General features: G+C 39.1%; 1 protein-coding gene across 1 annotated transcript in view; it reads left to right on the forward strand.

Annotated features, from left to right (window-relative positions):
- Positions 1-15,070, forward strand: part of Psmb2 (proteasome 20S subunit beta 2) — a 32,437-nt gene extending 17,367 nt beyond the window's left edge. Inside the window, exons 4-6 of the mRNA XM_047521529.1 lie at positions 11,008-11,170; positions 12,665-12,714; positions 14,835-15,070. Coding sequence (XP_047377485.1) covers positions 11,008-11,170; positions 12,665-12,714; positions 14,835-14,942 — 321 coding nt within the window. The 3' untranslated portion in view covers positions 14,943-15,070. The remainder of the gene's footprint in view (positions 1-11,007; positions 11,171-12,664; positions 12,715-14,834) is intronic.
- The last annotated feature ends 242 nt before the right edge of the window (positions 15,071-15,312 follow it).

Here is a 15,312-nt window from a genome sequence, read left to right on the forward strand (position 1 = left end):
TAGGAAAAACTGTGGGACCTAGGTCGTTACTAGGGAACTCTGTTCTAATGGAAGAGCTCCTACTTAATCTTTTCCCCAAGAGTTCCTTGATACTTTGTATAAATGCTCTGGACATCTTGGAAACATGTACAATTATATGTAGTCCTAATGTTCAGCATTCATGTTATATTCACAGATATGCTTATTGTAGAAAACTTAATATATGTCTTGTAGTATGTAGGTCTGTACCAAAGCATGGCTTCTGCGTTTGAGTTTTAACTAAAAGGTATATGGAATCTTAAATTTTCCTTGGGAACTGCTAACTCATGGCAGCGGGGTCGGGGTACAGATATCAAGTGGCCTTGTTGCAAACATGGTGTTGGTTTTGCCATTGCACAATCAGCAATTTTATTTTGATGTTATTTGGGGGGTAAGCGATATTTTTGATTAGCAAGTAAAATTAATGTAGAAAATAAATACCGTGTTAACTAGTTGGTATAATAAGGCATCTGTGCCATGTTGCATTTCAACTCATTAAATTTCTAAACTTGTAATTACAATAAGGTTACAACTTTGATTTGGGGAACCAGTCAACCTTGGTGTTAGTGATGGCTTTAGAGAACTAAAGTTTATAGAAAAGTTGGAATTATTGACAAAATTGAATTTTGTCAAAGATTGAAATATATACAACATTAAATTTTTTTTTTCTTCTGAAGTTCAGATTTATTGGGCACCTACTGCTTACCAGGCTGTTTTCCAGGAACTTTAATATAATTAAGCACTTTAATTCTTCACAACTCTTGTCAGACAAGCAGTGTTATCCCCCACGTTACAGATGGGGCACTGGAGGCTCCAAGTAGACTGTCTAAGGTATACCAAATACACTTTCAGAGAATGATTTAAGACAGAAAAGAAACAAGAGTGGAACACTTGTATAATCCCAGCTACTTGGGAGGCTGAGGCAGGAGGATCACAAGTTTAAGACCAGCCTGGACAATTTATTGAGACCCAGTCTCAGAATAAAAAATAAAGGTCTGGGATGATAGCTCAGTGGTAGAACACCCCTCGGTTCAATTCCCAGTACCACAGAAAGAAAAGAAACAGGAAAAACTTGGTTGGATAGTCTCATTTTCAGAGCAATGTTTGATTTACTTCATCTTGGACTTCTGAAAGTCAAAGGTTTGTTTTGTTTGAAACATGCTTGCCTCCTTATTTCTAGTATGAGAATTTATAAACAGTTCGTTTGTTGTTTTAGTAATACAAAAGATAAGTGTGTCTGATACAAAGAGAACAAGAAAAGTCAGGCAATCAGTTTCCTGTTTGTGAAGCTTAGTATAATATTCAGATTCTGGTCAATTTAAACTTGTACTTTTTTTGAGAGGAAACAGCTTTCAGATTCCAAATCCCTACTTTTCTTTGCTCCAGTGGTACCCATAGAAATAGGAGGATGACCTGCTTTGAGTTCTTGTATACTCACCTTTGCCAGTGTTCTCTGATTGTACTTATGTCCTCACATAGCTCTTAATTGCTGGTTCAACATTTATCATACAAACTTTCTCTGAACTTACCCCACCACACTCCCCCATATATATGTTATCCTCAACTTCTTTGTGCTATTAATGGCAACCAGGAATACGTCTCTCATTGTAACCTGTTCCTTTGCTTTCTTATAAAGGTGAGTGTGAGAGCATATATATTCATGACAATAAAACCTCTCAACTGACTGTCTATTTGTTCCCATTGACTTTGGCAGTACACTGTTTTTTCTTTCCAGCTGCCTCTGAATGGCTCTATTTAAGCTCATTGGGTCTAAGCTGAGCTCTTAGCATTTGCATGACCACTTTTCCCCTTGAGAGTCTTCTCTTTCTCCCTTCCCTTTTCTATTCTACTAATTATTCAGTCCTATCAAGTTAGTTCACTTTCTAAATACATCTCATATGCCATATCTCCCCCTCATTCCCTTCTGCTTCTGCCTTAGTTTGGTCTTCATCTTCCATCTATACTTTTAAAGTATCTTCTGTTCTCCCTTGCTCTTTTTCATCCCAGTTCATCTTCCATGTAGCTGTCAGTTGCAGTCCTAAAGTGGTAATCCATTTGTATTACTTTTCTATCTAAAAATCCTCTATTTTAAGAGAAGAGGAACTCAGTGCTATGGTGCATATCTATAATCCCAGCTACTTGGGAGACTGAGGCAGGAAGACTGAAAGTTTGAAGCCAGCCTGGGCAACTTAGTGAGACTCTGTCTCAAAAATAAAAAGGGTTGGGGATGTCCTCTGTGATAGAATACCTTTCGATTGATCTCTAGTACAGGAGAGAAAAAAAGAAAATAAAAAAAAAGGAAGGAAGAAGAAATACTGAAACCAGTAGAATATTTGTTCTGAGACATCAGGATTCATCAGGGTTTCTTGGCACCAGTTAACCTGTGTCCTGATATGGAAAAAAGACTTGTTTTGGCAGAGGGATGGGAGTGATAAATTTTCACTGGCTCTGTGGTTTACATATTAAAATTGATTTTCTTTAGTCCACTAGGTAAATGATAATGCTATCCCAGTACCTGCTGAAATTCTGATTCTCCAAGTACATATGTCCCATAGTCACCAGTACACAACATTCCATGTTCTTCTGTTGCTTTACTTTTACATATGCTCTTTCCTGTCTGGAATCCTTTGTACCCATGCCTACCTTGGGAGCTTCTTCCAGATTCAGGCTTTTATCTTCATCACCTGGAGAAATACTATACTTCTTATAAAAGTAAATGCTAATAAGTAAGCAATTATGGAATTTATTCACATTCCAAATGTAGAAGTGAAGTTGGTTGGAGCATCTGCCCATTTTGTAATTATTCTGTCTTGTAGTCCCAGAGAACTCTTGTAGGATTTGGTTGAAGCATTTTATGAACTATGTACTTTTATAGGTAAGGCTAAAAGAGATTGAATCTACACATAGGTTCCCTTTAAAAAAAGAATATATAAACAGTATGATAGCACAGGCCCATAAACCTAGCAACTTAGGAGACTGAAGCCAGAGGATTGATTGCAATTTTGAGGACAACCTGGGTAATGTGGTAAGACCCCATCTCAAAATAAAAATGAAAAGGACTGGGGATGTAGCTCAAATGCCCCTGGGTTCAATCCCCAGCACAAAAGAGGGGGAAAAAAAAAAAAGAATGTATCCCAGAGGATTAAAGTCAAGGGTATGCATGGTTCTTCCCATCCTCTTCCCCAACCATAGGACCTTACTCTTTTAGAGCTAGAAAAGGTACTTAGGTCATGATAATTGGAAGTTGCTGAATTTTAAGTGTTTGAAATAGTGAATGTCATTTCAGGTATGAAACATTTCTTTAGTTAAGATGGGGAAATTGAATTTTTAAAGTTATACCATCAAACCTACCCAAAGGTAGTAAATTCTGTTGGTTATTAAAAACAAGTTCCTGACCTGGTGTGGTGGCACATGCCTGTAGTCCAGTGACTGGGGAGGCTGAGGCATGAGGATCTTGAGTTCAAAGCCAGCCTCATCAATTTAACAAGGCTCATAGCAACTCAGTGAGACCCTGTCTCTCACTAAAATTAAAAAATGGGGGCTGGGGATATAGTTCAGTTGGTAGAGTGCCTGCCTCGCAAGCACAGGGCCCTGGGTTCAATCCCCAGCACCGCAAAAAAAAAAAAAAAAAATGGGTTGGGGGACTGGGATTATAGCTCAGTGACAGAGTGCTTCCTTGTACACATGAGGCACTGGTTTTGATCCTCAGAACCACATAAAAATAAATAAATAAAGGTATTATGTTCATCTACAACTAAAAAAATAATTAAAAAACTTTAGGCCGTGGGCTGGGATTGTGGCTCAGTGGTAGAGCACTTGCCTAGCATGTGTGAGGCACTGGGTTAGATTCTCAGCACCACATAAAAAGAAATAAAGATATCTTGTCCAGCTACAACTAAAAATTTTTTTTTTAAAAAATGGACTGTGGATATGGTTCAGTGGTTAAGGCCACTAGATTATTAATGAAGTTAAAATGTGGGCATTTACAAAGCAGTTAAGATGTTGGCTATCTATTATGACAGGTATTTATAGACTAGTAACTTATATGTAGCATAGTTTTAGGAGTCATAATTGTGACTTAAGTCTGCCTTTTTAAAACTTAAAATAATATTGATTGTATACATCTTGACAAATGAAAGAGAGGACAATAGACTGGCATTAAAATAGTACATTCTGAAATATTTGAGTGTGCAACTGACATTTACATATTGAATCATATTTTTATACTGATTTCCATTTTGTGTAGGCAGCATGGTTTCCTGGAAAAGACTTGCAGTTGGGAAGCCTGAATTCTGGTCCTTATTCTGATGCTAATTACCTGTGTGATCTAGGGCAAGTCACTGTCGCCTCTTTGAACATTAGTCCTTACATGTGTAAAAGGGACACTGGATGCTAGTTGAACTCATAGATCCCTTCTAACTCTAAATTATATTTTTATGAAATACTTTCAGTGCCAAAGATGGAATATTAAGCAGCTTTGACAATCAGGGGACTAAAGAATTAACGGGCATGGGGCTGGAGGTATAGCTCAGTGGTGGTGAGGTATACCTCAGCTGGCGGTATAGCTTACTGGGCTGTAAGAGGCCCAGGTTCAATCCCTAGCACTGAAGAAAAATAAAAGAAATAGCTTACACACTGTTCCTTTCAAAGTCCCTTATCTGTTTAGGGTATGTAGGAGTCTATTAAAAAACACTCATCTCTGGGCACACGTGTCTGTCCCATTGGTGGTCTGTATCTCCTTCCATGTTACTGACCCACCAGGAATGGAAGTATGCCTCCCATACTGCTTAGCATTCCAAGACACAGCACACCACAAAAGAAACTGCACCCCTCTTCAAGGCACCTCACTCATAGCTGTGTCATCCTAGTCAATTAGAGGTGGCAAAGGCTGGCCTGGCTCCAAAGGAAGACTGTCAGTTCCTCTCCTTTTCTGTGTCCACGCTCGGCAGGATGCTTCCTCACGCCCACCTCTCTCCCCCTTGCTGTGACTTTGGCTTCCGCCAGATGTCACACCGCTGCTTGTCACCGCCCAGATTTTAGTCGCTGATTTTGTTGTTTCAGTGTATTTGTCACAACTGTTCTCTTTAGCTGTAAAATTTATGGAATTTCACGCTTTTCTTAATCACCAGTGTTTCTTTTTCTTGATAGAGGGACTATACAAGGAGTTTTATGAACAAGAGTGGGAGGGAGGGAAATGCTCCATCTAACTTAAAGGAAGTTTCTGTGTGTGAGATGTACACTCCCTACCCCCAAGTGCACAAGAGTCCAAAGTGGAACTGTGGTTATTTCAACAGGACTCAGAGGCCTAGAGATAACTTTTATAGTTATAATTTAAATTTTTAGTATTTTAAATTTGTACATTTTATTTGGTATGTTACAATCATTCGACATGTGTACAGTGAATATCAAATCATGGTAATAAGTGTTTCCATCTAATTAATAATAAATAAACTTAATTATTTTTAAGTTGGGAATTTCATACTCTTGTTGTTGTTTTGAAATATATTACAGGTTGTTTTGCACTGTAGTTACCCTAGTATGCTAAAAGAAGAACCAGGAATAATTCCTGTACACTGTTTTTGATGCCCCATATTGAATTTTTTTCTGTCCCCACTTCTCTTCCCAGTTTCTAATAACCACTGTTTCATTCTGTTTTTCTACAAGGTTGACTTATTGGTTTCTCCAAAACCAGAGATATGTAAGTCCATTTCAATTCCAGAAGGACGTGTATACATAGAAGATGTGCTTATTGGCTAATACCCCTGACTTCAATTTTTTCCCTTTTGAAACTATAAAAAGCTTTCTCTGTGATAGTATGTTCTTGGTCTTATTATCATCAAATCTTTTAATGATTATGAGACATCATTACTCTGTGTACATGTATGATTACACGAATGTTTAAAAAAAATGGAGTCGAATCTGAAAAGTGGTAGTGGTGATAATAGCCTATTTGAGCCCTTCCCATGTATTTTATTTAAACTTTACCACACCCTATAATGGTGGATATTTGTATTATCCTTGAAGAAATCTCAAAGTAACCTAAAGCTTGCCAGGCACAGTGGTTCATGCCTATAATCCCAGTGGCTTGGGAGTCTGAGGCAGGAGGATTGCAAGATCAAAGTCAGCCTTAGCAACTTAGCAAGGTGATAAGCAACTTAGCAAGACCCTGTCTTAAAATAAAAATAAAGGACTGAGTTAAAAAATATATATATATATATATATACATATATATATGACCTAAAGCTCCTTATAAATAAGCTTATACCATGTATTTGTTAAGGGAGGAAAAGTGCTATAACTAAATGTTTGGGTTCATTTACTGGATGGACATTTGGACATTTAAGGTTAGTTCAAAACTATAATATTTAATCTTAGCCTTTGCTGTGGAAGATGCCTAGTCATGTAAGATATAGTTCTTCCCCTTGGGGACCTCATAACTTTGTCTTATTACCTAGACTATCTGCCTAAGCAATTAGAATAGTGGAGACAATTAAAGGCTAGATTATATCATGTGCAGAATGGAAATTACTTTGTCAAAGATAGAGGATTCCTAGCTGTCGTGTCATTATTGGTGTTTGCATTTCTCCAAGATAACTAGACAAATTCTCACATGTAGTACCATAATGAGAAAGAAGAGAACTGGTGAAAAAGTATCTAGAAGTAATATTCAGTATTCAGGACATATATCTGTAAGGAAGGAAATGTCGAAGGTACTTGGTACATGTTAATTTATTTCCCAAATAAATTCTGGGGGGCTAGGATGGGTGGACCATGAAGCAGGCATGATCTCAGTGTCTCTGTGAATGCATGTAACAGTGAGCATTGTTACTTATGGCCCCAGAAAAGAGTCCCAGGAAGGGAGAAAAGGAAACTTTCATTTACTAGGCAGTATACTGGGCTCTTCTTCATCATCTTTGTCTTCATCATCATCTTTTTTGCAATGCTGGGGCTGGGGTTTGAACCCAGTGATGCTGTACCACTGAGCTACAGCCCTTTTATGTTTTTTTTGTTTTTGTTTGTTTGTTCGTTTGTCGTTTTTTGTTTTGGCACTGGGGATCAAACCCAGGGGTGCTTTACCACTGAACTACATCTGCAGCCCTTTTCAATTTTTTATTTTGAGATAGGGTATCACTGAGTTGCTTAGGGCCTTACTAAGTTTCTGAGGCTGGCTTTGAACTTGGAATTCTCCGCCTGAGCTGCTGTGAATACAGGAATGCACACCGTACCTGGCCCCATATAAGAATTTTATTTTCTACCTCAGTGCCAGGAATAATTTGACTTCTCAAAATTACTTGCATTTTTGTTTCATGGACATTTCACAGATTATTATATTTCCCTAGTAGTAACATTTACCATTTATAATCCTTTACTATGTTTTAGGTACCATGCTTATTGTCATTTATATGCATTATCTCTGAATCCTCACTGCATTATCTTATTTTAGATGAGAATAGTAATATTCAGAGAGGTTAAGGGACTTAAGTCACACATGGTAATAGAGCCAAAATTTAAAGTCAGGCCTAGCTATTTCTTCCTGAGATATTCATGCTGTTGATCTCTTTGGGTGGTTCTGAATGCTGGACCTGCATCCTAAATTTTTCTTTCTATAACAACCTGTGTCTAAAGAGAGGTAGAAAGAAGGATCCAGAGCTAAGCTAAAAGAAACAAATGTATGAATTCGTAGAGATGCTAGCAGTTGACTTAAACTTGGATTGGTTCTCAGATACAGGACCTATCACTTTTTTTACATTGGTTTAGTGTTCTTCTTGTGATATTAGGCATTAGCCACATGTGTAATGCTTTCTGGTATGTTTTTTATTATTCATTCAACAAATATTTATTGAGCATATGTTATATACTTGAATATCATTGAACAAGCCAGACATAGTCCTGCCTTCTTAAGGTTTATAATTGGCATAAATATTTGAGTAGGTGGGTTGTTTTATCTATATTTTGTTTTTTTCTTGAGCACACCACAAGCAGTCACACATGTGTATGCTGTAATTATAGCACAAAATTGAACTCCTTAGAATTTATCTTGTTCCAGGAAAACACTACTAAATTCAAAATCTGAAGAAAGATAGCAGTTATGAAATGTATAACTATGGGGCTTTGTCACTTTGAATGCCACAGTTCTTAGAGTGAGAGAATGACAGTACATAAGATTTTATTTGGAATTTTAAAAAACTACTGTGAGCCAGAGATCTTTGATGGAGCATTGTCAGAGAATTTCAGAAACTGCAAGTTGTTACACAGATGTATTGATTTAATTAGTCTGGATAACACCATTTATTTATGCTTAAGCATCTCACACATGCAAAAGTTGGTAATTTGAAGTCGCACAGTATTTGTGAGTTATCTTTTATACCACAAATTGTAGCTTCTGAATACCAACTTTGGTGAGTATGTGTATCAGATGCTCAAGCGTAAATAAATGATTATATAGACCAGTTAAGCAATGTAGTTTGCTTATGAAAATCTTTTGTCATAGGATTTTGTTTATTTGGTACCAGGATTGAACCCAGGGATGCTTACCACTACGTCACGTTGCCATCCCTTTTTTTTTTTTTTTTCATATTTTATTTAGAGAAGGGTCTCTGAATTGCTTAGGGCCTCACTAAGTTGCTAAGGCTGGCTTTGAACTCACAATCCTCCTGCCTCAGCCTCCCAAGCCGCTGGAATTACAAGTGTGCGCCACTACACCCAGCTGACATAGGTTTTTATGTAAAATCTCTGGCAGTGGCTTTTAAGTAACATCAATTGTTCTAAATACTATTTAATCTTAGAATATAGGCAAGAGCCTCATTAGAAACAAACATCTGGGTTCTGCTGGTTAAGGACTCTTTGGGAATCTGAGTGGATCCCTAATATAACATTGAAACTTGGTAAGATTTTTTTGGTTAATCATTGGGTGGTTCTGGCCAGTGAGTGGAGAAGGGTAGAGTTATTCTCTTAGCAAAAAAGATTAATTTATTTTGTGATGAGTAAGAAACTGTATTATTAATTTTCTGTGGGAAGAGAAATTAGTTAGAATCATTTGCTATTCTCTCTCTCTCTCTCCAATTCTAGTTTTAACTGTAAGAACAGCAGTGTATTCAGATTTTGAAATGGTATTTTCCCACTTTTAAAAAATTGCTATTAAATATATTTTTATCTTTAGCTAATTTAAACAGTTTGTTGTTTACTGTGGCAAGTTATCAAAAGGTGGCTAGTATGTAGCTAATGCACTAGGAATTTAGGTAAGTGTCTTTTCTTCCAGAGTTTGGGATGTTTCACCTCTATTGTTTTTTTCTCAAAATACTCCCTAGAAGATAGAAAGGGGAGGATTAATTAACTCACTTTTACACATAAGAAAGCAGAAGCTCATAGTGGGGGTTAAGGTGAGACTTACTGAGAAGGTTGTCCCAGGCGTGACGGATAAGTCCAAAGCTTGACAGAATGCAGCACATTACTCGTTGGGAAATGTGATAGGCAGATAATAATTTCTTCAGAAGTCTTGACCACTGCTGGTTAGTTCCTTTTCCTCCAAGACTGTCCACCATCTCGTCCCCAAGGCAGAAACTTGTTTGTAGGTTAGGGCTCCTCTGTAATCTTCAAGAGATTTTTAGGAACTCTTCCTAGTTAGCACAGCTAGTTTGGGAGAACAATTCTAAGTAAACAATAATACTTTCATGTGTTCTTTTAACATGAATTTCTTCTGGTTACTAAGTGCCCATATTAATCAGTGTTGAAAGAATATGACATGTCACTTTAAAAAATCATTAGCTATACTTACTTCATGTTCCATAATAGGGTATATGCACAGTTAATAGAATACATACATTAAGTATAGGGATGGGCACATAACCACGGGTAAGACTTGTTCACTTCTCACTGAAGCAAATGCAAGAGCAGAAACACATCTTGCAGTCAAAAGGGAAGCCGTATAAAATGGGAGTTCCACCACTGATGGCTGGGGACATGGACAGACTGAATTTAACATGGTGAATGGTCCAGTTGGTGAACAGAAAAATAATTATCCATTTGGAGATAAAAAGCAAGACATACTTAGTTCAGTTTCTCTATAATTTGTGTTTTTAGGCTTGCAGATAATACAAAGAAAAGACATTTATTAATCCAAGTTAGTCTCATTGATGAACAATAGGTTTTATCTATTTTAGGAGAACCTTGTTATATTAAAAAAAAAAAAAAATTAGCATTTACCTAAAGCTATCGTTCTGGCACCACCATGTTTCTTTGTGTTTGTGAACTTCCATTACTGCTATCTTCATTAAAAGTCTAGTGATTTCAGGGACTGGGGTCAGAGCTCATTGGTGGAGCACTTGCCTCACACATATGAAGCCCTGGGTTTTATCCTCAGCACCACATAAAAATAAATAAAGGTATTGTGTCCATTTACAACTAAAAATATATTTTTTTAAGAAGTCTAGTGATTTGATTTAAATACTTGAGACATACTCTCCTTCCATCTCAATAATTATTTATCACTTCGATTTTGGTCCCAGATACCCAGATGGAGCTTAGATTTTGTTTTGAGATGCAACTTCATGTTGCCATTCTGACCTTGAACTCCTGGGCTTATGAGCTTATTTGTTTTGGGATGATATGATTAGAGCTATTTTCTTTAGTCTGTGGCCTGACACTCAGAATTATTGTTTGTTGGTTTCAAAAATTAGGAATGACACAAGGCCACCCATGCTTTGCCTTTGAAGTGCTTTCATGTCAGGTTCTTATCCATAGGCTTTAAGAACCAAGCAGCTTTTTCATATATCAAAAGTGCTCCAAATGTTCAAAGAAACCAAGTTGACCTCCCTTCACCTCTGACCACACTCCAGTCTTCTAGATTGCTCTATGTTTTTACTTTATTGTGATTTACTCAGTTGCTGCTAAATTTCTTATTCATCAAGGGTCAGAGTACTACCATTTGCCTTGGGAAGGGATGTTGGTGTTCTGCTTTAATCATCACTTTGCCATTTCTTTCCTTTGCAGACCCCATATCATGTGAACCTCCTCCTGGCTGGCTATGATGAACATGAGGGGCCAGCACTCTACTACATGGACTACCTGGCTGCCTTGGCCAAGGCCCCTTTTGCAGCCCATGGTTACGGTGCCTTCCTGACTCTCAGTATCCTGGACCGATACTATACACCAAGTAGGTTCCAGCACTGCAGGAAAGGAGCAGTAGCAGAGCCCTTTGCTCAGCTACTTCCCAGTGTGTCCACCTTGGAGTTGGGTGGCTGAGTCCAGAATAAAGGGTGGATCCCCTCTGGAAACTGTTTTCACGGGTCAGTAGGATCTTTACAAAGCTTGTTGATAAAAGACTTATTTTGTCAGCTAAAATGAGATACTGCATATCTCTAGAACAGTTTATTTTGGTTTATTTTGGGTTTTGGTTTATTTTAAAGGGGGCTCTGGAGTAGGTGTCATAGTGAGTAAAACATTTTTATTAGGTTCTGTAGTTCTTCAATTACATGAATTAAGTTTTTGCACTCATTTTGCTCTGCCTGGATGCCCATTGACACTTCAGCTATAGAGAATGAGTGAGTAAACCAAGTAGTTTGTGCATTGTTTTGAACTTGTGAAGATGAACAGGTCCTTAGCATGACAACTGAGGGTTTCTTTGTTTAAACATCAAAGCTTTTTAAGGTCAATGACTTGGACCTTTCCCTTCATTCTTAGCCCCTGATTGCTGCTCTCTTCTGCAAGAAAAAACTGTCCATTTACTTGTCAGTACACTGTTAGTTGGCAGAACCTCAGACCCAGGGATGCTTTTGTGCTAAGTTCTATCTTCTGACCTCAGTCTCAACCTCAGCTTCAGCCATGGCACTTGGAATTCCTAGTTTTTACAGGCTAAAGATATAGCACAGATAATTACTTCTCTCCTTATATTCTGTTCTTCCCTCTCCGTGTCATAAGAATCTGGCATGTTCATTCCTTTTTGGTGCTGTCCTCTTGTTCAACCTCAGCCCTACTAGAGCTCTAGGCCACATCCTGAAAAGAATTAGCCTGGCCTCCTGGTGACTGTCTCTTGATTTGGCATCTGTCAGTAATACAGCTGATTCGCCTACCGAAATAACCACCAACCACCCCTGAAGCCTAACTGTGTAATATGTCAACACAGTTTGCCATGCCCATAGACAGTTCCTTTGCATCCTATTTTAGGAGCATCTCAGTCCCATCCTACGAATTCTCATCCCATTGTTAAACTGAGACCCCACTGAGAAAGTAGGGCTAAAACTCTGGCCCTGTCCTCCCTTTCCCTGATTTGCAGCTGGCTGGGGCAGATGGAATTGATTTAAGCCCTAGACTAAAGGAGGGTGGAGGGGGTGGGTTATGAAAAAGAGAGGCAGGCTGCTGGACTTCTTCAGAGGCGGGTCCTGGCCAGGGGAGGCAGAATTCCGTCATGCTTACCCTTCTCTGTAGCAAATCAATTTGCAATGGCTTGTGGCTGCTGGAGCACTGAGTCTGGGCACCCTCAATTGCATATGGAATAAGTTTGTTGCAGGCTTAGAAGGCTAAGTGTTTTTTTGCCTTTTCTGTTTGTCTGGCACTTATACCTAAAGAAGATTGAAACTTCATCAAAAGCCTCTGAGAGTTGGACATAATGACAGCACCTTGAGTGTTTGGCGTGTGTGTTCTCTTTCAGCTATCTCACGTGAGAGGGCAGTGGAGCTTCTTAGAAAATGTCTGGAGGAGGTGAGTAGCTCCTGAAAGGATCCTGAAAGGAATGTTTTGTGTCTTGGTTTGCCAATATCATACCCATTCCTTGGTTGCTTTTGTTCTGGGCCTTGCCAGAAGGTGTAATAAATACCTACTGACCAGATGTGAAGTTACCGCCAGTTTGGTGTGAGTAGCAAGTTTATTTTTCTTTCATGGGTCACCTTCTCATCAATGTCAGTTTTACAATGTAATTACTTTTCTTTCTGGTTCATACAGACCATTGGTTCTCAAAATTCAGTGTGTATAAGAATCATCTGGGGAACTTATTAAAAAAGCAGGTTACTGCTGGGCATAGTACTATATGGCCTTGTGATCCTTCTACTGCAGCTTCCCCAATCACTGGCAAGACTGAGGCAGAAAGAGCACAAGTTCCAGGCCAGGCGTGGCAACTTAGCGAGACCTTGTCTCAAAATAAAAAAAATTAAAAGGACTGGACTTGTCGGTCAGAGCATCCCTGGGTTCAATCCCCTGTACCACAAAAAGAAAGGAAAGAAGTAGGTAGGTTTCTTACTATGCTTCTGTCCCAGCCTCTGATTTTGATTCCATTGTCCTTAGATAGAGAGGGAGAATCTATTTTTTAATGGACAGTCCCAGGTAATTTTGCTACAGGTGATGTTTGGTACCATACTATCCATACCTGCTATAAAAATTTTTGCCCTAGACTTGATACTTGCTCTGTTCTTGTGCCACCTGATATTGCCCTATTCTACTCCCTTAACTGTGCATGAACCCTTGTAATCTGGAGACAAACCCTTCCAGAGCATTGAGGAGTTCACAGAAAGCAACTGGGAAGCTTTAGACAGAAGGGGAGAGTAGCCTTTGGTTGGTGAGACAAGAACCTGTACCCGCCCCCTTCCAGTACTACTACTGAGAGTCTCAGGCTTTAGGTGTGAATGTAGGGTAAGGTGGCAAAAGAGTTCCATTAGGCTTCTTCATTCTCTTACTCTTCTTGTGGCCTAAGGATGAATTTAGTGAGAGTAGCAGGATGGGAGCAGGTTTGGAGGCTTGGCAGTATTGTCAGTTTGCCTGTTACATGGTCCTGTCCACAGTACCCTCTCCCTTCTTCCTCTTCTTTGTAAATCCCCTTTCCAAAGCAGACACTGAGAATAAACTCATGTACTTTTTAAATTTCATGTACTTTTCTTAACCATTCAGCTAAGAGACCATATTAGTCCCAAATGTTGCAAGGGGCTGCTGGGAAGAAGCCACTGGAATATCAAATGCTCTTTTGAGATTTTAATCCCTGTGGATTCTAAAAAGAATCCTTTTTGAAACCCTTATTTCCTTATTTTCACCTTTTCTTGACCTTGGAGCTTGATTCTGACCATAAGAGTCATTAGCCAGAGAGGACTCTGGAAATGGAACGAGCTGTTGCTGCCTAAAGTCCTCAGCTGCAGAAGAAATGGAAACATGAAGGGAGGGAGGGTTAAGCCTGAGGAGGTGGACATTTTCAGGGTAGGCTTCTGAGGGAACCGCTGGAAAGCCTGGTGTGTTCTCTCTGGAGGCTGGAAGTGAGATGTCCAGGAAGAAAAGATTTCAAACCTATGTTCCTCAGTAATCTCCCAACTGGATGAGTGTGATTTCTGTATATATACTTCACAGCTGCTTTGGAACAGCCTCAACCTGGACTGGAGGAGACAGAAGCAGGGTTTGTCCAAGAACTGTTCTGTTGATACCCTTCTCACCACTCTGGCAACTGCACACTCAAGTTCACTCACACTTGCCTGGTCCTTCTGATGAGGGTAGATGACTAGTGCAAACCTTTGAGACCTAGGAGTGCACTGCTTTGGTTTAGGACTTTTCTTAGGACAACGGGGATAAGAACATTGGATTATCTCTTTCTTTCATCAGCTAACTGACCAGAGACAGGTCTCCAGCTGCATCTCCCATGTCACACTTGAGTTGGCCTCCAGCTACTGTTTGGGCATTCCTGTGTGCCCTAGTGCCAGTTGCCCCCAGTAGAATATCTGGGGGGATATTCCCACAAAAGTAGGAATTTTTATCTGCATATATCCACCATACCTGAAAGAGAGCCTTCCACATACTTAGTGCCTAATAAATGTTTGTTAATTGGTTTCCTTTACATCTCTCTGCAGCTCCAGAAGCGCTTCATCTTGAATCTGCCAACCTTCAGTGTTCGAATCATTGACAAAAATGGCATCCATGACCTGGATAACATTTCCTTCCCTAAACATGACTCCTAACATCATACCCTCCTTCCCACTTACCAGGGAACTTTTTTTGACAGGAACCTTTAATTTTTTTCTACTCTTTGGATGTGCACTCATGATAGATGGTTAATTCTGAATAAAACTGAATATGGGTAAATTGACCTTTCTGTCTTGACTCTCAGTTTATCTAACATCACTTCGGAAAAGAACTGGACAGAGGATTATGTTTTTTGCCAGGACTGTCCTTCCTCATGCCCCTTTCTCTTTGTTAATGCTCTAAGTGCCCTTAGCAGCTGACAGCCCCCACATTCTGTTTCACTGCCCAAATTCTTTTCTATCTTGCTCTTTCATATATCTTGCTTGCTAATATTCCATTCTCTCTAGAACAGTGGTTCTTTTTGCC

The sequence above is a fragment of the Sciurus carolinensis genome, chromosome 1 (genome assembly GCF_902686445.1).
Source record: "Sciurus carolinensis chromosome 1, mSciCar1.2, whole genome shotgun sequence".
NCBI lineage: Eukaryota > Metazoa > Chordata > Mammalia > Rodentia > Sciuridae > Sciurus > Sciurus carolinensis.